At 43.0% G+C, this 23920-nt stretch overlaps 1 protein-coding gene across 1 annotated transcript in view; it reads right to left on the reverse strand.

Annotated features, from left to right (window-relative positions):
* Positions 1-20855, reverse strand: part of LOC126161897 (zwei Ig domain protein zig-8-like) — a 208473-nt gene extending 187618 nt beyond the window's left edge. The window contains exon 1 of the mRNA XM_049918051.1: positions 20434-20855. Within this exon, the coding sequence (XP_049774008.1) occupies positions 20434-20512 (79 nt within the window). The 5' untranslated portion in view covers positions 20513-20855. The remainder of the gene's footprint in view (positions 1-20433) is intronic.
* Between the last annotated feature and the right edge of the window lie 3065 nt (positions 20856-23920).

A 23920-nucleotide genomic window follows, 5' to 3' on the forward strand; every position in this document is an offset into this window, starting at 1 on the left:
TATTTCTCAGATGAAGTGGGCACTAGGAATTCTAATTACAGGCTTCACATTTTGCTAATCACTTTCAGGTTGCCAATATTGTAGTTAGAGAGCCAGTGTTGAGAATGGCAAACAACAGCATTAAATAAATAAATAAGAGGAACATTTAATGACAATTATTTCCACCCGCCGCCCCACAAGTTCTTCGGTGATTTTAAGTTGAGTATTTTATTATTTGTCCCTGATGGCGCCGAGGAGTTCCTCTTTCCTTCAGCTTTCAGCTTTCATTCAGGCTCGATCTGAGTTGTAGTTTCCGCACACCTCTGATGTCACTGAAATTTCGTAACACCTAAAAGACGCCATTCATTGTACTGGGTTTTTAATATCTTATTCAGAAACGGAAATTGTGAGATGGTTATACTGTTATATCTTAAAAGGTGTCCTAATTGTGTGCACGTTCTTCTCAGTAAACAATATTTTATATGGTTCTTAAAATTTATATAAAGAGGGTTTTAAATTATTAATTGATTGGGGTGGGCTTTGACGAACATAGACATTTTGCCTGTTTTGTAATGTTTCAAATTCCTGGGCAATTATGTATATTACTCTGTGGTAACAGCAGTTTGCTGTTGTCACGCAATTGTTGAATAAAATCTTTTGGAAATTACAAGCCAGAGTTAGTGTTTGATTTGTAATTAGTGCCTTGCCTTTATTGAGTAGATTTATCCATCAGCGTGGGTCCCACGTCTCAGTAACGTTACAAAATCATGCGGAACGGAACGAGCATGTAAGGACTATAGCGGGGAAGGCGAATGGTCAACATCCGCTTATTCGGAGAGTTTTAGGAAAGTGTGTCTGTAAAGAAGACGCCATCTAGAACACTAATGCGACCCTTTTGCGTACTGCTAGAGTGTCTGGGATCCTGATCAGGTCGGATAAAAGGAAGACATCGAAGGAGTTGAAAGGCGGTATGCTAGATTTTTTATCGGTAGGTTCCATCAACACGCAAGTATTATGGAGATGATTCGGTAGCTCAAATGGAAGCGGGAAGGAAGGCGATATTCATTTCAAGGAACGCTATTGGGATAATTTTAGAAAACCGGAATATGAAGCTCAGTGCAGAACAATTCTGCTTCCACCAATGTACATTTAGCTTAACGATCACAAACATAAGAGATCTTAGGGCTCATACGAAGCCATGTAGACAGTCATTTTTCCCTGCTCCTGTCTGCGAATAGAGCAGGAAGGGAAATGACTAGTCATGGTACATATCGTACGGTGGCTTCAGGAGTTTTTAAGTTGATGTGGGTTATCAAAAATCCAAAGATAAAGTACTACTAAATGTGGCCATACTGGACGATTTTGTATTACATTTGTAATGACAGGTTGAGTACTCACGCAACTAACTTTATTTTTCAAAATTATCATATACAACGTAACAGTTAAATTCCTGTAAGTAATAGAAAATTAGTTAATTGATTTCACGTTTTGGTACCCTCTTGAAACCTGTGCGTTGCCAGTTATGCATTACTGCGATGTAGTAAATTCGTTGTGTCAGTTTTAAAACTACAGATGTGCTTTTGACATTGTTAGCGACGTTACTGGTATAGCCTCAGACAGTAAAGTTTGCTTAAACGAAAATTAGCGCCACTCTAGTGTCAGCGCATTTTAATTGTTAATGTGTAAGCACATATTTAAGCACTCTAAGTCAACACTATAGTATTACACGGAAGTAATCATTTATGGAAATATAGAGACTATTGGTCATTCATTTCGAAAACTTTGTTCTTGGAGCGCCCGTTGCCTCCCAGTTAATGTTCACACCGCTGGTGTTTCAAATATTCTACATAAAAATATAATTCGAACAACAGCTGACGTGTTAACACTATAATACTGTTAGACTGATGACTGTATTAGTTGCTATAATTTAGCTTTCCTGTTCTGTGTATCCTTTTCTGTTTCAGTTACGTCCAACTACACTGTGTTATCTGAACTTCTCCGTTTGCATATTGTTAGTGTGGCTCAAGTGAAAAATGCTTTACACTCAGTCCTTTGTATGGTTGTCATACCACGGAAACGGAAGCCTACTGGACACGTAAACACATGATCAGCATCAAAGTCCATCGCATTTGGATCGTAGCAATAGGTTGTTTGCATATACTCAACGAAGATTCTCCTAAAAAGTGTGACGCCAGAATATCTATTTTTACCGAGAGTCGGAGGTTGTTTGCATATACTCAACGAAGATTATCCTAAAAAGTGTGACGCCAGAATATCTATTTTTACCGAGAGTCGGACTGATTCACTGACCCGTGGTGTAGGGGTAGCGTTTGTGTCTTGTGAATAAAACGACCAAGCACCTGAACTATGAAGCTACCGACGAAATCCTAACTTACGTAAGCTGTATTTTACACGGTACTTCCAGCAATCGAAATGGAGAAGACAACACTACAATTAAGTGCCTATGGGTACGGATCGTACAATTTATATTGTGATAACAGTCTCTACTGTAAGCCACAAACATAACGTTAGTTACACAGGACTAGTTTTACGGTGATAAGCGGCATGGAGTAGTGCTGTAAATTTACCCCTTTGCAGCGGTAGGAGTTTAAAAGCTTTCGTTTGCGGAAACAAATGTTTTATTGGTAGTGCGCTGTTATGGATTCATGAAGTTACACACAACCGCTGCACAAACAATAGCTCCAAGTCAACTATCAATTATTTCACTGTCAGCACACAGCCCTCTGAATTGCGTAACTGTATCAACATGGGCACTATAAGATTGTCATACGCATCGCGGGTCTTATTTGCCAGCGGTTATTAATGGTCGTTAGGTATTCTATCGTTACCCATGCAGGTTTTGTAGAATTTTAGCCTTCAAAGCAAGGTCAACGGTATGATTCAACACGGAGTTTAATTAATGAAATGTGCATTTTAGTGAGAAGAATGATGGTGGATACCCAAAAACGATTATGTCACACAACATACATATTTGTGGTCAGAGAAATGATGGTGGAGCATTAGATTATCTTTCTAATTTCCGAATCGATTCACAGTCTTCCAGCATGAAGAATAGGTTACCTGTATACTGCTTTTTGATGAATGAATTGTAATAGAACGTGACAGAATTTACTGAAACCTAAACAAGTAGTATGCAAGGAACATACTGAAGATGTACACAGACACAGCGTCATAATTCCCAGGTATATCTAAAAGACTTGCTACTTGACGACTACGGTTGAAACCTTGCAGGAAACTGCTCATTAGAGGTGATGATGAATACAGTTCATACGTGCAGGTAACATCAAATTTAACATGTAATAAATGTAGCCAGTGTAATACAGATGTGATTATACAAGTAGTCTTATTTTTAGTTTTTGGCATATGTTCAGTTCCGAAACAGGATTTGTAGACGAACTGAACTTTACTGTAAACATTTAGTAAGCAATAGTCGCAGTCCCTCGTTGACATTACGGAAAGTGATCCGAAAATAAAGTAACAACGAAAACAGCGATTATTATTTGATAAAAACACGTTAGAATCTTGATCCTATAAGAGTAATACAGCAGATCGTCTGTCACCACACTATATGCGTTAACACAGAAGCAGAAACAATGTGATTGCACCCTCAGTGCACCAAAAACGGGGGCCTGTCCTGGACTTCTGTGGCTGAGAAAATCTAGACAGGTCACTGCTGTGAGACACTCAGCTTGTGAAATATGAAAACGACGCTCAGTAGGTGGCCGGAAAGGTCACAGAAAGCAGATGGCACGGCTGCAAATAACGTGGGCTAAACTGTGCCAAAGATGGAAGTTAGAATCATACTAACACTTTCACCCCGGAGCTGAGAATTGTGTTTCTCGCTGGGGAGCTGTGCGCACAGTCATTCATTCATTTATATGGCTTCACTGTCATTTCAATTTCTCGTCGTGGGGCGGCCGCTATTTCCGAATGCTCTTGGCTGCTACTTTAATATACTGACCTTTTGTTTAGAAACTGCTGTAAGACCGTTCCTTTAAAACGACAAGAGATCACCTAAACGAATTTTACACTAATTCAATTACAAATTCCTCAGAAAGATCTCGAGGAGCCACTCAAAATTGTATTCACACCTGTTTGTAGCGCCTGACTGATAGGTAATACATCGTAAGTTAGGGTATGGCTCGCAGCAGAATTGGTAAAGTAGATCGTGATCCGCCGGTGGTACACGTCGACCGATGGGAAGCTCTGGCATGATTCACCGGTGGTACACGGAGCCCGATGAAGGGATCTAGTTTCAGCCACCCTTGGTACATGCCGATGTGAAAATGTTCAGCAACGTCGCACACAGTCGGTCCGCTAAATCAGACGCCAAGGATTTCAGAAACGACTTACGAGGCTTCAATAACGGCATAAGAAGTGCTGATTAGCGATATAAACAACAGGCGCTCCACAGAGCATTGTTACCCTCTGACGTCTGGCATTAGTATACCGATTATGAAAATGAGGGGATATGATATGTGTATAGTGTTGCTGTGTGCCCAGTTTGTAAATGTGTGTCAGTTGCTGAAGAGTTATGTGAAGGTCATCTTTAGTCTACTGTGGGTGGCTCAAATGGCTCTGAGCACTGTGGGACTTAACTTCTGAGGTCATTAGTACCCTAGAACTTAGGACTAGTTAAACCTAACCAACCTAAGGACATCACACACATCCATGCCCGAGGTAGGATTCGAACCTGCGACCGTAGCGGTCTCGCGGTTCCAGACTGCAGCGCCTAGAACCGCACGGCCACTTCGGCCGGCTCTTCTGTGGATTTGGGAATTTCTGGTCTGATGAATTTTAAGAGATGTTGGGGCGAAAACGTTGTTTTCATGTAGGCTCTGAAGTAGTAGGTAAATTTATGGTTGCCCTAAATGTCGCCTAATGTGTGAGCTCAGATAATCACGCGAAGCATTCGTACAACAGTTAATAGCATGTTTGCAGTGTTTGTAGTGGTTTCAAATGTGCGTCGGGCATCAGCGTCTTCAGACTTTTGAACCACACCAGACGGTCTAAAGTATGATAACTCACCAATACGTCAATTTTGGTTTGTCTGACAGTGCATCAAACTCGAAGAACTGTAACTTGACCTATCTGGTCATGCTTCATCTGCTATTTACTCTCTCGTTCAAGGTAACTCCAAGGTACCACGTGTATCACCAAGGTACCAAGGCGTATCATGCCAAGTATGTGTGACCTGCTGCGAACTGGCAGTTAGGAAGTTCGAGTTTAGTAGCGAACAGAATTGCTTGATTTTTGCTAGGCTTAATTTTAACCTTGCTGATATTACACCACTGGGGGATTTTGTACAGAAATCTCCGGAGTTACCTAACAATCAAGTTCAGGATGTGGCAACGCTTGAACAACGTAATGTCACCGGCGTACAGACCACTTCCCGTTTCGCCTGCTTGGATATGTCGTTGGCGTAGGTAGAGTAACTGACCTCGAGTTCCTTTATTTTTATATCAGTTCCTCATGAAAGGGTGGGGGTGGGGGTAGTGGATAAAAACCGCACCTCAATCAAAGGTTTAATTTATTTAATGGAAGTTTTTTACATATGTATAAGAAGTAGATGAAAACAAATGGTTTTTGAAATATACCTCGGCGCACAACTTTTCTGATTTTTTTAGGTATCTGTATAACATAGTTAAATTATAATAACTTATAATGATAATACTGCTAGAATGATGATGCTGGTAGTGCACGTAAAATGACCATGTTCAGGTTAAATTGAAGAGAACGAATATGGGGCTCTGTGGACCTTCATGGCGATGGATAAGGAATGAAGATGCATGGAAGGTGAGAAATGGGTGTGGGTGTGCAGCAGGGAACCTTGATTCGTAATTAACGAGCAGGAAACTGTGTGCCGCGATTGGATTCAGCCGTGCGGAATGGCCGTGCGGTTTGACGCGACATGTCACGGATTGCGCGACAACTCCTGCTGAAGGTTCGAGTCCTGCCTCGGGCATGGGTGTGTGTTGTTCTTAGCATAAGTTAGATTCAGTTAGTTTAAGTACTGTGTAAGTCTAGGGAACGATGACCTCCGTTGTTTGGTCCCTTAGCAATTCACACACATTTGAACATTTGACTGGATTCTGCGGTTAGTGTTTTGGAGCCGAAGGTGCTTCAAGAGTGGAAGGTGTAGGAAGTTAATGAGTTGGTATAAAATGCTTGGAGGGGAAGGTAGGTACGTGCGGAAAGAGGGGGGAGTGCTGGTCTTCCCTGGATTACAGCGACTTAGGACCAATCCAGTCGCTGAGCCCTGTAATTATTTTCCTGGTACGGTGAAGAAGCATGCCCATTGTGACGTTTTTGATGTTTCCTCAGGAGTTGTGGAAACTGATAGAGGCGTTAGAAGCCAAAATTGATATTTCCGCCACTCTCTGGGTTTCCATATCACTGGAGTGGCGAGATATTACACAGCCTGACAAACAAAGTAAAGCACCCATAAGACATCATCGGATTCAATGTAACTCCGTATACATAGGTACCATCAACAGGTATGTTCATCATCAGAGTTGCAATTCTTTGTGCCTGGTAGTACGGTCACAAGACAATTAGATTTGTTCGTGCTTAGCGCAGGCAAAGGCAAACAAGGGGCGTTAACAACATCAGACTTTGAGCGATGACCGTCAGCGACACTGAGGTACCATATAGTCGCATGAGACAGCATTGCCTGCAACTAGCAGCTTGAAAGGGGCCTCACTGAGGGTCTCTATTTGACCGGATTGACGAACTTCTACATTTATACTCCGCTAGCCACCAAGAGGTGTGTGGCGGAGGGCACAATTCGCGTCAGTCATATCCCCCCTTCTGTTCCACTCGCGGATCGCGCGAGGGATAAACGACTGTCTGAACGCCTCAGTACTAGCTCTTATTTCCCTTATATTTGAATCGTGATCATTGCTCGATTTGAAAGTTGGTGGTAATAATATATGCTCTTCATCCTCAGTGAAGATCGGATTTCGGAATTTAGTGAGCAGCCCCTTCTGTTTAGCGCGCCGTCTACTGCACGTGTGTCCCACTTCAAACTTTGTATGAGATTTGGAACGTTCTCGAGATGGCTAAATGTACCAGTCACGAATCATGCCGCTCTTATTTGGACCTTCTCAGTCTCTTGAATCAGATCCAACTGGTAAGGGTCCCATACAGATGAACAATCCTCCAAGACTGAACGAACTAACGTATTGTAATCTGTTTCCTTTGCTGAAGAACTGCATCGCTTCAGGATTCTACCAATAAACCGCAACCTAGAGTTCGCCTTACCCGTTACTTGTGTAATCTGATCATTCCATTTGAGGTGATTTCGAATAGTCACACCCAGTACTTGACAGACGTTACCGCTTCCAAGGACTGAGCATTTATTTTGTACTCGTTATACGCAGTAGGTCACACTTACTAATATTGAGAGATAACTGCCAATCATTACATCACGCTTTTATTTTTTGCAAATCCTCATTGATTTGTTCACAACTTTCGTGTGATACGACTTTCCTGTAGACTACAGCATCATCGGCAAACAGTCTAAGGCCGCTGTCAGTACCATCAGGCAGATCGTTTACGTAAAGCGTAAAAAGCAGAGGGCCTATTACGCTGCCCTGAGGCCCACCTGAATTTACGGTTGTTTCAGTTGAAGTCACCCAGTTCTGGACGACATACTGCTCCATGTCTGTTAGAAAACTTTCTATGTAACTACCAATGTCATCGGATAGACAGTAAGCGCACACTTTTTGTAGCAACTATGCAGAACTGAGTCGAACGCCTATCGAAAGTCGAGAAATATGGTATCATCCTGGAAGCCGGCATCTAGAGCCTGTTGTATATCATGCACAAAGAGGGCCAGGTGAGTCTCGCATGACCGCTGTTTACTAAAACCTGGTTCCTGCAGATGAGCTTCTCAGAGTCTAGAAAGGTTTCTATGTCTGAACAGAAAATATGTTCCATGATTCTAAAACAAATCGATGTTAGTGAAATTGGCCGGTAATTACGAGCATTCGATTTTCTACCCTTTTTATAGATTGATATGACCTGGGCCTTCTTCCAGTCCCCGTGGAACTTTCCGCCGTTCCAATGACCTCTGATAGATGACGGATAAGAATGGCGCTATCTTTCTAGCATGAAAAAAATGGAAATGGAAATGAAGTCCCATGCTTCTTTACAGAGCGTAGGGGAACGATGCGGGAGACCCGCACCGCCTTACTAGGCAAGGTCCTAATGGAGGTGGTTTGACGTTGCCTTCCTCCGACCGTAATGGGGATGAATGATGATGATGATGATGATGACACAACAACACCCAGTCATCTCGAGGCAGGAAAAATCCCTGATTCCGCCGGGAATCGAACCCGGGACCCCGTGCTCGGGAAGCGAGAACGCTACCGCGAGACCACGAGGGCGGACCTTTCTAGCATAGCTTATGTTGGCTTTCTAGCATAGTCAACATAAAATCTTACGTGGATACCGTCTGGGCCAGACGCCTTCCTGGCGTCTAAGGATCCCAACTGTTTTATAACCATGCAGTATCCTGATTTGCGGACCATTTAGATACGGTAGCGGGAAAATGTTGGACTGCATTCCAAAATGAGGGCAGGTTCTGGTCGACCACGCCTGATCTCCAAAAGGAAGTATCGCCGTGTTGTCCACGAAGCATATCGTAGATCCTTCACGTCTGCGCCTGCCGTCCGAGAACAAGTAGTGGACTCGCTGCAACATTCTGTGTCATCTGGCACCATCAGCCAGTGACTACAAGCAACCAGGCCAGGCAATTACCGACCCTCGCGTCGGCTACTGTTAAAACCATGACCACCAAAAACATGAAGAGTGGTCAGAGTCGATAACTTGGAAATAACGGCTAACGCCAGACAATCCCTGTAAGGACACCAGTGCTACAAATGGTAAACAATTTCCGCAACACGTATTAATACCATGAGACAAAAATCTGCAGTTAAAGTGCTGCCATGAGCAGATGGGGGGAGTGTATGGCGGCAACGTGAGTGAGGCCCATTCTTCAAATGTTTTGGAAAGTTTGGACAGTTACAGCGATGTTATTCTGGGCGTCATGGTAGAGGGGGGACATGGCTGGCTGCTACTGAGGGAACAGCGACTGCACAACCATGTGTCATGGTCATCCTGCTTCCTACGTGTTACCTCTCATGTGTAACAGTACCACGGTTCCATTTTTCATTTGGGTAAAACTCGTCTACAGAGGCACTTATGTCAGTGAACCGCCTGCGTGATGTTGAGGAACTCCTCTGCTAAGCGAAGTCCGTTGATTTGTCCGTGATAGAACATGTGGGACGTCAACTCGGATGTTTTGCAACTATTTTCCTGGACATCACCGACCAGCGAGAACAGTTTTGGGCGAGCTCGTCTTTCATGCAGTGGCTTTGTAACTCGATTCCCAAGCACTATCAGGCCAGAGTGGATGCAGCGTCATATTGACAAGTTAGCTCATAGTTCCAAGTTCTTTGCAAATTACATTCGATGTCATTATAGCTAAAATAACACCACGTATCCTTCCAACCTGTGAGGTTCCATTCCGATTTCTCTCCTCTCATGGGTTCCTCATTTATTTATTTATTTATTTATTTATTTATTTGTTAAACAGTGAAAATGGACATATTAAGTCAGATCTAATTTCTTATAAACCATTCGTGCGGAAAGTAGCATCCCATCTCTCAATTTAGCCCTCATATCGGACTTTGGGTTTTGTTTCTCTACTATTATGAACGTTACCTATGTATCGGAACCGATACCGAAAACATGATTCTTGGTGGCAAATTCAAGGTTACTAAGTCATTCGAGAGTCTTTGTCGGATGATAGTTTAATCTGAACAAACGCGATACTCTGCTATCAGCGAACATGACTCACCTTTGATTCGCGTGCCTATTGCAACCGGTAGTAATGTATTATCCTACACAGGTACCACACTGAACGTTTGCGAGGAAATTTTAAAATAACGTCTGCTTTTCTTTGTCCATTTAACTCTTGTAGCCTTTACATTGGTAAATTAGTACACATATTCGTTAATTCTCTAGGAAGTGAATGTTTTTGTCTCAGAACTTTAAATAGTTGTATTTTCTGTTAGCTTTAGGCATGATTCAACCGGTGAATGAATCACTGTCTGTGATCTTAATCCAGGGCCAGATGCATTACGTACCAATTTGTATGGAGTGTATAGAAGAACTATGGTGGCGCCGTATTTTCGCGTTAGACAGATGATACAGATTAGACACTCATGATAAATTTCTTGTATGTGAACGTTCAATTATGAATATTCAGCTATGTAATAACGGCGGGAATGAGTGGGAGAGTAAAATATAAAAGAAAATACAAACTTTGTAATTTTTCGGTGCTCGTTTGCAGAACACATTGTTTTATATGGCAGATTACCTTGGAGCTAATAATTATGAGTAGATTTTTTAACTACGTATACACAGCTCATGAAATACGAGAGTTGGACTAACATAACAATTGGCCTTAAGATACTTATACGAATAGTGATTTCTGGTGTGTTTTCAATATAGTCGAAGAATCTGTCATAGAACTGAGTAGAGGGTACCTTTAATTATACGTGGCTTCATGCTCAATACGCTCACAAAATGTCGTGTCCGAATGATTCTCGACGCAGTATCGTTATCGGTCCGTAAACATACTGCACCGGTGGACGAAGTGGACGCATGGGCAGTGAATGTTTAGCACGATTTTCGTTACAGGTTACTCGCATCATTACTGACAATCTGTAAGATTAACTAATGTTTCTTGCCATTTGCAAATTATTGGAAGCTTTGATTTCCATCACGCTCACTTACTTCTGTTTCAAGCACCACGTAATCGTAGATGGCAATATTGATTGAAACGTGCCGACCGCGGTGGTCTAGCGGTTCTAAGCGCTCAGTCCGGAACCGCGGGACTGCTACGGTCGCAGGTTCGAATCCTGCCTCGGGCATGGATGTGTGTGATGTCCTTAGGTTAGTTAGGTTTAATTAGTTCTAAGTTCTAGGCGACTGATGACCTCAGAAGTTAAGTCGCATAGTGCTCAGAGCCATTTTTTTGAAACGTCATACAAATGAATTCAGTGAAATTCATCAAACAGCTGCTTCGCCGAGGCGCTATATCTGTTAGACAGTAACCACTATTATGCTTGTAGTGGTTATATCGGTGTCCTAAGCAGAGGTGATACATTACTCAATGAAATTTCTTTCACTCATCACATCATTAAAAAAAGGTTTAAATGTGTGTGAAATGTTATGGCACCGAACTGCTAAGGTCATCAGTCCCTATGCTTAACACACTACTTAACCTACATTATCCTAAGGACACACACACACACACACACACACACACACACACACACACACACACACACACCCGTGCCCGAGGGAGGACTCGAACCTCCGCCGGGACCATCCGCACAGTCCAGGACTGCAGCGCCTTAGACCGCACGGCAACATCACATCATCGTTTGAAGACACAAAGCAGACGAAAGTTATACTTCAGTGTACTGTAGTGTCTTTAATATGAAAATAGAGTAACAAGAGGTTGACTAATTGAAGAACATAGATAACCCCATACTTATAAAGGTTGTATCATAAATAATGGCGTAAACACACACACACACACACAGCTGAAAGTACACGATACTGGAAGCAAAAATGTCTCAGTAAACATAGGGTCCAAAATGCATTCCTTAAGAGCTGCCAGCAATTTTTCATCTTCGATACTGTGAAACAAATCTCTTTTACTGCAAGTTATTTGCTTTCAATATTTTGGGAACTGGTAGTATGGACCAAAATAAGAAAGAAATGTCCAGCAAATGTGTTCTCTAAAACGCATGCCTTAAAAGTTACGAGCACATGATCATCAGAAGAGTTGTGTTTGAAAGTAGGAAAGATGAACAAGTGCTCATAGCTCTTAAGGAATACCGGTATATTTTATAGCATATGTTTACTGGACTTCTTTTTCTTGTTTTGGTCCATACTACCACTTTTCAAAATACGGAAAGCAAAGCACTTGCTGTAGAAGAGATTAGTTTAACATTATCGAAGATTAAAAATTGCTTGTAGCTCTTAAGGTATGCGTTTTCGACCCTGTGTTAACTCAACCTTTTTTGCTTCAAGTATCGTGAGCTTTCAATTGTCTGAGTTTGCGCCATTAATTATGATACACCCTGTATAGGGATTTCAATTTTCTCTCTCTCTCTAATGTGCATACGTCTCTTTCGTCCTTTGTGTCTAAGTTAAATACACACTTACACACGTGCGTGCAAACACAAACACACAGGAGTGTATGCGTGTTTGAAGCGACACAAGTTTGACGCGGAGAGGCTGCATGAACCTATGAACATTTAAGATGTAATATGTAAGTTTGACTGGAATAGTATCTTTCAAATTCTAAAGTGGTACGGGTAAAATACAGGAAGGTTCTTTTAAATTTGCACAGAAACCATATGGCATTTATAATAGTCGACGGGCGCTAAAGGGAAGCTGTATTTGAGAAGGGATTGAGACATGGTTGTAGTCTATACCCGATGTCGTTCGTGTATTGAGCAAGCAGTAAATGAAACGAAAGGCAAATTTGTAGTAGCAGTTAAAGTACAGGGGGAAGAAATAATGTCTCTGAGGTTTACCGATGACACTGTAGTTCTGTCAAAGACAGCTGAGGACATGGAAGAGCAGCTGAACGGAACGGACAGTGTATTTAAAGGAGCATAAGAGATGAACATATTCAAAAGCAAAATGAGGGTAATGGAATGTAGTCGAATTAAGTCAGATAATGCTGAGGGAATTAGTTTAGAGAATGAGACATTTAAAGTATCTGATGAGTTTTGGTATCTGGGCAGCCAAACAACTGATGATGGCCGAAGTAGGGAGAAAATAAAATGTAGACTGTTAACATCGAGTATAGATTTAAGTGTCAGAAATACCTTTCTGAAAGTATTTGTGTGGAGTGCAGCCATGTATGGCAGCGACGCATGGACGATAAACAGTTTAGACAAGAACAGAATAGAAGCTTTCGAAATGTGGTGCTACAGAAGAATGCTGAAGATTAGATGTTTAGATCACGTAACTAATGAGGAGGTACTAAAAAGAATTGGTGAGAAGGGAAATTTGTGGCACAACCTGACCAGAAGAAGGGATCGGTTGGTAGGACACATTCTGAGGCATCAAGGGATCACCAGTTTAGTATCGGAGTGAAGCGTGGAGGGTAAAAATCGTGGAGGGAGATCAAGAGCTGAATACACTAAGCAGATTGAGAAGGACGTAGTTACTCGGAGATTAAGATACTCATACAGGGTAGAGTAGCATTGAGAGCTGCATCAAACCAGTCTTTGGACTGAAGACTACAACAACAATGTAAGTTTATGTCGCATTAATTTCAGACACACATAAAACTGTTGAAGAAGCACTGAGCTTATATAGAGGAATGAATTGTTCTACAGTTGATCAAACGAATAATGAGCCTACTCAGTGGAGTTTCGTTCCTTTCACATCTCGGAACTACAAACCTTTTATTCAGTTTCGAACACACAATTTTCTATAAAGGGGAACATCTGCTCTGTTATTAATAATAGCTTTCTAGAAGTAAACACAATTAGTGTAACTTTGCTGGAGAGGAAATCAATCATTTTGAGAAAATTTTATCTTTGTTCAGATCAACTGTTCAAAAAGTAGTCTTTTCTCCCCCCCCCCCGCCCCACACTCTCCCACTCCCCCCCTCTCTCTCTCTCTCTCTGTCTGTCTCTCTCTCTCTCCCTCTCTCTATTTCTCTCTCTCTCACACTCTTGTATCACCTGCGTATTTATACGTGTATAAACTTAGATCGAGGGATAGTTCATAATGTAAAAATAAACGTTGTGAAATGGATGAAGATACATCATTGTAAAACGAAAACAATATCACAAATCTACATCTACATCTACATCCATACTCTGCAAGCCACTTGACGGTGTGTGGCGGAGGGTACCTTGAGTACCTCTATCGCTTCTCCCTTCTATTCCAGTCTCGTATTGTTCGTGGAAAGAAGGGTTGTCGGTATGACTCTGTGTGGGCTCTAATCTCTCTGATTTTATCCTCATGGTCTCTTCGTGAGATATACGCAGGAGGAAGCAATGTACTGATTGACTCCTCGGCGAAGGTATGTTCTCGGAACTTCAACAAAAGCCCGTACCGAGCTACTGAGCGTCTCTCCTGCAGAGTCTTCCACTGGACTTCATCTATCATCCCCGTAACGCTATCGCGACTACTAAATGATCCTGTAGGGAAGAGCGCTGCTCTCCGTTGGATCTTCTCTATCTGTTCTATCAACCCTATCTGGTACGGATCCCACACTGCTGAGCAGTATTCAAGCAATGGGCGAACAAGTGTACTGTAACCTACTTCCTTTGTTTTCGGATTGCATTTCCTTAGGATTCTTCCAATGAATGTCAGTCTGACATCTGCTTTACCGACGATCAACATTATATGATCATTTTATTTTAAATCACTCCTAATGCGTACTCCCAGATAATTTAAGGAATTAACAGCTTCCAGTTGCTGACCTGCTGTATTGTAACTAAATGATATGGGATGGTTCTTTCTGTGTATTCGCAGCACATTACACTTGTCTACATTGAGATTCAATTGCCATTCGCTGCAGATTCTCCTGCATTTCAGTACAATATTCCATTGTTACAACCTCTCGATATACCACAGCATCATCCGCAAAAAGCCTCAGTGAACTTCCAATGTCACCCACAAGGTCATTTATGTATATTGTGAATAGCAACGGTCCTATGACAGTCCTCTGCGGCACACCTGAAATCACTCTTTCTACGGAAGACTTCTCTTCATTGAGATTGACATGCTGCGTTCTGTTATCTAGGAACTCTACAATCCAATCTCACAATTGGTCTGATAGTCCATATGCTCTTACTTTGTTCATCAAACGACTGTGGGGAACTGTATCGAACGCCTTGCGGAAGTCAACAAACATGGCATCTACCTGTGAACCTGTGTCTATGACCCTCTGAGTCTCGTGGACGAATAGCGCGAGGTGGGTTTCACACGATCGTCTTTTTCGAAACCCATGCTGATTCCTACAGTGTAGATTTCTAGTTTCCAGAAAAGTCATTATACTCGAACGTAATACGTGTTCCAAAACTCTACCAGTGATCGACGTTAGAGATATTAGTCTATGATTCTGCACATCTGTTCGACGTCCGTTCTTGAAAACGGGGATGGCCTGTGCCCTTTTCCAATCCTTTGGATCGCTACGCTCTTCTAGAGACCTACGGTACACCGCTGCAAGAAGGCGGGCAAGTTCCTTCGCGTACTCTGTGTAAAATCGAACTGGTATCCCATCAGGTCCAGCGGCCTTTCCTCTTTTGAGCGATTTTAATTGTTTCAATATCCCTCTGTCGTCTATTTCGATATCTACCATTTTTTCATCTGTGCGACAATCTAGAGAAGGAACTACAGTGCAGTCTTCCTCTGTGAAAATAAACGTCGTCTCTTCGACATTGAACTTAACACTTTTATGAGATCAAAATATGCTGTTCAATGACGTTAGATAGTGTTATGCTAACCCAATTCACTGTGATTGGATATGGCGGAAGAGACGTTATTGTTCAAGCCTGTCTAACGGTGCCTCTGACGAACCACTGCAGTTCTCAACTCGTAGCAAGCGTTCTCAGAGCAGTTCACGTCATCAGCTACCGCAGGTCATTCCGACGTCATTCCAGTCGGTTGAGTCCTGCCTCATGGAGGAAGATATTTAAATGATGATGACATTAAGGTCGACATTATCGCCTTGAAAGCCAAACCCATTGCCAAAACGATGGATTATTCCTCGTCAGTAGCTTGATGGTTCATTATCAGATATTGTAAATCCCTCAAAAGAATTTCAATAGCGATGAGAGACGCCCCATATCCAGGCTTCATAACACACAAAACACGACCGAGCGAAGGCCAAACGTTTAGTCTCATAACCCCCCATTAACCAACCAATCAAGACCAAACGGAACCCATGGGACACTAAGTCGTAGCTGACCACCGCGACATTCACCTATGACGTTACTCAGGCTTCAGACAAATCCTCGAACTCGACGCAATTGATTCAGGATTCATTTCAGGTGTTCCGTTGTCCATCTCCTTCAAGTAGCTCAGTTCCGCGAGGTTTGTAATTTAGTTCATCACAAGCCTGGAGACCGATATGATAATGTGGAGAAGATTTGGTACTCTGGGGATCATCTCAGGCCTCCTACGTGCCAATGAAGGTCTGAATAGTTTTATTGGCTTCTCCTAAGGGTACCTATGAGACGTTATTTGTTGGAAGCGATTATTAGTTCATTTTATTGTAGCACACGCTCAGTATGGGACACCTCTTCAGAGCTTTGTAAGACGGTAGTGACTGAACGTCAGAATTTACCGCAATTAACGTATCCTTCGATTGAGATCAGTATTCTCGCCGTAAAGCAACAATTCGCGTTCAGTCCAAGCATGAAATCACATTTCGACTCATGTGGATCGGCTACCCTCAAGACTGTTTGCTCCTCGCACAACAGAAGACGTGCCAAAAAATTTGGTGAGAAAGAGGTGTCCGTAAAATAAAGTCTTTAAGTTATAAAGGCATTGTAAAAAGCTTAGTGACATATTTATGGGAACCACATGATCAGATACATTTTGTTGTAAATAGCGATCACGAAAAATAAAAAAAAATATTTTTCTTATGGTGCAATTAGTTTAACTTTGAGATCGTAATCTGGTAGATGATACCGTTGGGGATATACGGCATGAAAGATTTTCAGTCGTACCGGACAATGACCCCAACATTGGAAACAGTTATAGAGTAATATAAATGAAACCTTTTATCAGGTCGTGACGGTTATTTATAACAAAACGTCCTTTGGGAAAACTGTGAAACACAATTTTAAAAAGCTAACATGTTAAAATGTTTCAAAGCAATAAAAATTCACACTACAAGTTACATTCCCACAATGAATGTGAACTATTAACTCATTTTTGTCCACTCTACTAAGGCTAGAATCTGTCGCACATACTTACTATTACAGTGGTTAAAGGCAATTCATTGTCATGTACCATAAAGTCTTCGTATCACATAATCTTAACACAAATTTTATCACACTGGTTGCCCCATTTACACTGCCGTTTGTCGAAAGTGCAGCGCCGAGGAGGAAATACCCGAATAGCGGCACTTTTGGTGCAAGTGCGACGGGTGTGCAAGCAATAGGTGATACGTTTTGCAGCGAGATGGTGTACACGTAGACCGAGCAGAGCCCTCTCGTGTCGGTCCGACAGGGTCGTTTTTGCGCCTAGTGTAGTCGGTGCAGAGCTGTCACACAGCTTGGAAACAATACAGTGAGTTCCAGTATGCCTCGTCGACGTCAAAGGGAGCCATATGGGCAGGTAAGTTCGCTCGAGCTGGGCAGAATGATCGGTCTCCGGGAAACGCGGTTGTCATACCGCAACATTTCGGCTCGCATAGAGCATGCTGGTACGACAGTGATGCGTGTGTGGAAGCGATGGATAGGGGAAGGACGTACGCAGCGACGAGAGGGAAGTGGACCACGGAATATGACCACAGCACGGGCTGACCGTCATCTTGTCCATATGGCCATTACGGACCGTAAAGCGTCATTCAGTGTTGGCTCGTTGCTGGACCACTGCAACAGAGGGGAACTTGTTTGCATCGACAGTTCGTCGCCGTCTGCTGCCGGTTGGACTGGTTGCACGCATGCCATTACATCGGCTTCCATTGTCCAGAAGCACAAGGAGCACCTGAACACCGTCACTGGGGTGCTGTGTGACAACATGTAATCTTTTCGGATGACTCCCGATTCAACGTGTCCTATAGTGATGGCCGCATACGTGTCCGGCGGTACCGTCGTGAGCGCAACCTGGAGGGCTGCATTGTGGAGCGGCATAGCGGATAAACACCAGGTGTGATGGTTTGAGGCGTCGTTGTTTGCAACAACCGATCTCGCCGCGTATATATTGCGGGCACTTTGAACAGCAGCCGGTACCCAACGGTGGATGTGGAGCCTTAGGTACTTCCCCTGCTACAGGCATCTCCACAGGCTACGTTTCAACAGAAAATGCCCGGTCACATGTTGCGAGGAATGTACAGGCCTTTTTCGAAGAGTCACAGGTGCCATTGCTCCCCTGCGCTCCACGCTCGCCAGACATGTCGCCCATCGACCATGTCTGTGACATGGTTGGTCGGCACCTGGTGCGTCACGGTCCTCCTGTAACTGGTGCCACGGATTTGTGGGCCCGGATACAAACTGTGTGGAGGGAAATCCATCAGGAACTTATTCAGAACCTTATTGATTCAATGCCACGGCGTATAGCAGTTCTAAATTCAGTGCATGTTGCCACACGACATACTGAATTGTAGGGCTCAAAGGACATGTACAGATTTGATAAGGTAATTATTTGTTACTTGTCATGTACCTAACATATGGTATACTTTAATTTAATTCATGCATTTCCCTCTTGGTGTTGCAATTTCCGCAAACGGTAGTGTATTAATGAATTAACATTGTGAATCCATTTCAGTGCAACGAAGAGTCATGGTTGGGAAACAAAACCATCAGGTCACTGTCGTTACTAGTACGAAGAGCACATATGAAATTTGTCAAGTACAAACTTCTCCTACAAAGAAAGTCAATGGAGGACAAATAGCCACTTGCAAAGCCAAACGTAGCGTTACGATGCTCAACTGTAGCGAAGACTATTCACACTCTCTGGGATAACACACGCTGCAGACACACAGTGTTGCAAACATGCTAGTAGTAGCCAACGGCTGGGAAACGTACTCAAGAAAAATGCTTAGTTGAATGTTTGCAATAAAATTCACCGATGTTAAAATATCTTACTGTCTCCCCAGCTTGATATAGGTATTACTACACACCGAGCGTAGCCTAAACTTAGGAAAGAATACATTTACATACAAAGGTAGTGGGGGATAAAAATCGTCTGTTATCAAGACACTAATACTCAAAAACCTTGATATTATATGAAATCGTCCTCTTCCATTTCTTTCACATGTTATTTCCTACCATGAAAAACACCTGTTGTGTCTGAAACTATATTTTATTTACTAACAGTAATTTTTCAGAATCAAATTCCAACAGTATCAACGAAGCCAATAATGACACTGAAAATATAGTTATCGGTCACTGCTGACACTGTTGTAATGTATCTTTTAATACACAAACCAGTGGTCTATATTAATTTTCTGGTTATAAGCGTCGTCCTTTGTACTTCGGTAACAACATGCAGTTCAGTAGGCTAATAGGGTGCTGTAAAGTGAGTAAGAGTTCCAAACACTACTGTACCAGATTTACATCACACATGTGGTGCATGTATATGAAGAAGCTGTGTGACCTACTTCTGCGGAACAAATTTCGACAAGCACACGCAGAAGTAAAAGACACATAAAAGATGTGAACGAAAGTAGTGCAAGTAAATCCTCACGAAACTAGAGATCGAAACCAACTCATTTATACACTACGCGGGAAGCCTTTGTATTGGTTTTTACACCATCGATGAACAATCAGACCGAGCTAACGAACATAATACAAGATCAGTTCAGAATTAATTGCAGTTCAGCACACACTGAAATCCACCTTCGCAAGAGGTACATGCCACATAGAGATTTATTAAAATTTCAAGTGCATGTCATTTACCCTCTGACGGCGGCTACATGCAAAACACACATCCTACCAGTTATTACTACTTGTGAGAGTGGGAACATTTTACATAAAGCGAAGTTTTACTAAGAAATTCCTAAATCTTGTGTTCCGTTACAGACCACGAAAAAATTGCTAACTCCCAAACACATATCGTGTAGTAATCTTGGTAGTAAGATCATAAAAATCTGGACTTATAGAGAAGTGTACAGAATGTGGTCCTACCAACGCACCATCTACTAGTAGAACACGAAGGAATTAACATGACACGGTTAAAAAAGTTACCACCAATCACACTCTGTACAGTATCTTGTGTGGCACTTACTTACATCCAAACAATGTTTGTCAGGATTCACCGACATCGAATGACTCGCTTCCTACAGCTAATACCGCAAGCAACATTATATTTGTAAGCGTAAATACATACAGTGCTGTAACCAGTTTCGTAACGCATCACCAACGAGCGATGAGGGGAGAAAGGTGGCACTCATAATTAGCAATTTGTTGTTGTCCTCATGGCTACAGTTGTCTGACAGCCTACAGTGAAAGCGGATACAATCTCTCGATGACTTGCAATTTTGTATGTTACTGATTGTTTTTCAGAGACATGTTTCTAAATGAAATTTTAAAAAACATTCCTTACAATAAGTCCTTTCCGAGCTCTAATCCAAATGGATAAGAAGTATGCGACAGTTGCTTATCTAGGACAGCTTGGACGGCCTACACACTATAAAACATAACTCACCACTGAGCAGGAAAGGAAGCAACAGTAGCTGCAACGTCAGCAGTAGCAGTTTAAAATGGTCCATGGTTCGACGTGTCATCACCAACCCATTGTCACCATATCTGTTCTTCAAATATTCACCAAATAAACGACTTTGCTGAGAGCAACATTATTTTCATCACTGTACCATGGAAAGGAAACAAATTATAGCGGAATAATACCGTTTCGACTCGCATTGATGATATACACTAAGTGAATGGTAGAAAGTAAAAGTCAGTGCTCAGAATGTAGTGTATGAACTGACGGAGCTACAAACAATGATGTTGGAATGTTCCCTCGTCAGTCACGTACGGCACCCCTGAGCCTGTCGCGGTGACGTGGCTAGGTGCGAGTATCTGCGCGCGGCTGAACACCTGCTGTTGCCACCGGTTGCCAGGAGGCCTCCGCAGCCAACACTGACGCCGGCCGCGCTCCGACAACAGCCGCCGTGCCGCGACCGACCTGCCCCCTGTCGGCGCGGCCACCAAGCGTCGCAGACAGCCCTCTCGCCGCGTCGTTCGCTCCACGCCTGGGCGCGTTGAAATGCTTCACACCTCGCACCTCCCATCTTACGGCATTTCGCCCCCTTGACGTGGCGGTATCCGGCTCATCGATCTCCTCCAGACATGGAATTAGACGGAGCCTCGTGAGAATTCCCCACACCTAAATCAGCATCTAATTGCAGGAAGCCTAAGTAGCAGCCCTGCAGCCATTAACGACGCATCATTTATTCTGGACATTTTTTGTACCTCTTTCTCATTACTATTGCAATTGAAAGGACCCAACGCATAAGATATCACCAGGTTTCCGTTAAAAACATCCAAGTTTTTGTATGTCTTTTTTACTTAAAACAAACATAACTAAATTCGCTAGGAAATGGATAAAATCCTACTTGTTTTAGCTTCGCTCCTGTAAAGCCCCGACTGTCTAAAAGATTCAAACTCTCATGTCCAAACAAACTTCAGACGTCTGATAAATTTATAAACAAGTTAAATGTGTAAAATATGTGAAATTAGGCATCCAAGCGAGAAAAAGCTTAGAAAATGTTTGACATTATGCTTAAAGCTTCTTTAGAGTCGCTGAGGACTCTCATTATGAAACACTGGAAGAATATAGTCTGAGTACCTGAACTGATTCGTTAGAAATGGTTAGTGAAAGCCTGCGTAACTTTTTTGCTACCGGTGATGATTTTCTTTTACACTACTGGCCATTAAAATTGCTACACCAAGAAGAAATGCAGTTGATAAACGGGTATTCATTGGACAAATATATTATACTAGAACTGACAGGTGATTACATTTTCACGCAATTCGGGTGCATAGATCCTGAGAAGTCAGTACCAAGAATAACAAGGCCGTAATAACGGCCTTAGCACAAGTGGGCATTGAGTAAAACAGAGATTGGATGGCGTGTACAGGTACAGCTGCCCATACAGCTCCAACACGGTGCCAAAGTTCATCAAGAGTAGTGACAGGCGTATTGTGACGAGCCAGTTGCCCGGCCACCATTGACCAGACGCTTTCAATTGGTGAGAGATCTGGAAAATGTGCTGGCCAGGGCAGCATTCGAACATTTCCTGTATCCAGAAAGGCTCGCACAGGACCTGCAACATGCGGTCGTGCGTTATCCTGCTGAAATGTATGGATTCGCCGGGATCGAATGAAGAGTAGAGCCACGGGTCGTAACAGATCTGAAATGTAACGTCCACTGTTCTAGGTGCCGTCAATGCGAACAAGAGGTGACCGAGATATGTGACCAATGGCACCCCATACCATCACGCCGGGTGATACGCCAGTATGGCGATGACGAATACACGCTTCCAATGTGCGTTCACCGCGATGTCGCCAAACAAGCAAGCGACCCTCATAATTCTGTAAACATAAACTGGATTCATCCGAAAAAATGACGTTTTGCCATTCGTGCACCCAGGTTCGTCGTTGAGTACACCATCGCAGGCGCTCCTGTCTGTGATGCAGCGTCAAGGGTAACCGCGGCCATGGTCTCCGAGCTGATAGTCCATGCTGCTGCAAACGTCCTCGAACAGTTCGTGCAGATGGTTGTTGTCTTGCAAACGTCCCCATCTGTTGACTCAGGGATCGAGACGTGGCTGCACGATCTGTTACAGGCATGCGGATAAGATACCTTTCATCTCGACTGCTAGTGATTCGAGGCCGTTGGGATCCAGCACGGCGTTCCGCATTACCCTCCTGAAGCCACCTGTTCCATATTCTGCTAACAGTCTTTGGATCTCGACCAACGCGAGCAGCAATGTCAAATGGTTCAAATGGCTCTGAGCACTATGGGACTTAACTTCTCAGGTCATCAGTCACCTAGAACTTAGAACTACTTAAACCTAACAAACCTAAGGACATCACACACATCCATGCCCGAGGCAGGATTCGAACCTGCGACCGTGGCGGTCGCGCGGTTACAGTCTGTAGCGCCTAGCAGCAATGTCCAATGTCGCGATACGATAAACCGCAATCGCGATAGGCTACAATGCGACCTTTATCAAAGTCGGAAACGTGATGGTACGCATTTTTCCTCCTTACACGAGGCATCACAACAACGTTTCACCAGGCAACGCCGGTCAACAGCTGTTTGTGTACGAGAAATCGGTTGGAAACTCTCCCCGTGTCAGCAGGTTGTAAGTATCGCCACCGGCACCAGCCTTGTGTGAATGCTCTGAAAAGCTAATCATTTACATATCACAGCATTTACTTCCTGTCGGTTAAATTTCATGTTTGTAGCACGTCATCTATGTGGTGTAGCAATTTTAATGGTCAGTATTTTATTTATACTTCACACGATGCGTTTGAGGAAATGATTCCCAGTGTCAAGAGGGGTTTTTTTTGGTACGTTTTTCGTAATGTTTTCCGTGACTGTGGTTGTGCATTACTCTGTTGCGTTTACTGCAACAAATACTGCGACACCTTCCTCATAGAGTGACACGTCCGCGGTGGAGTTGGGCAGAATTTTGGTGAAGTACCAATGTGACATCATTAACTCACCTTACATATGAGCTTCTTAGCTGTGGCCCTTTTTTTTCAGCTTGTGTTGACTTCTTGCAGTCTGAAGCGCCGTCGAGCGCGAGAATGACGTAGCAGGGCGCCACGCGTTTGCACCATTAGAGAGGAAGATCATACGCACCTTTGAACCTAATTTCAAACTAATGTGCTGCAATTGGGAATCATTGCGATTCGAAAAAATTATCCTTCGTTCTGTTGTCCACTGTAAAAACGCGCCGTAACCAGACTTCTGTCAAAGACACCGAGCAGCGCTAACGGTTAACACAGAGTGACAGACTGTCCAAGCAAATGATTTGTGAGGTCTACGTCAACTTTTTACTCAGATACTGGTCTTTGAAGAAGACAGGGAATACTTTCCAGCAGGGTCGAAGGCGGTCGCTTGATGGCACTTGGTTGTAAGAATATGTGCCACCACCAAGCTGTTCTTATTTTATTTATTT

Source organism: Schistocerca cancellata, chromosome 1, assembly GCF_023864275.1.
Source record: "Schistocerca cancellata isolate TAMUIC-IGC-003103 chromosome 1, iqSchCanc2.1, whole genome shotgun sequence".
Taxonomy (NCBI): Eukaryota; Metazoa; Arthropoda; class Insecta; order Orthoptera; family Acrididae; genus Schistocerca; species Schistocerca cancellata.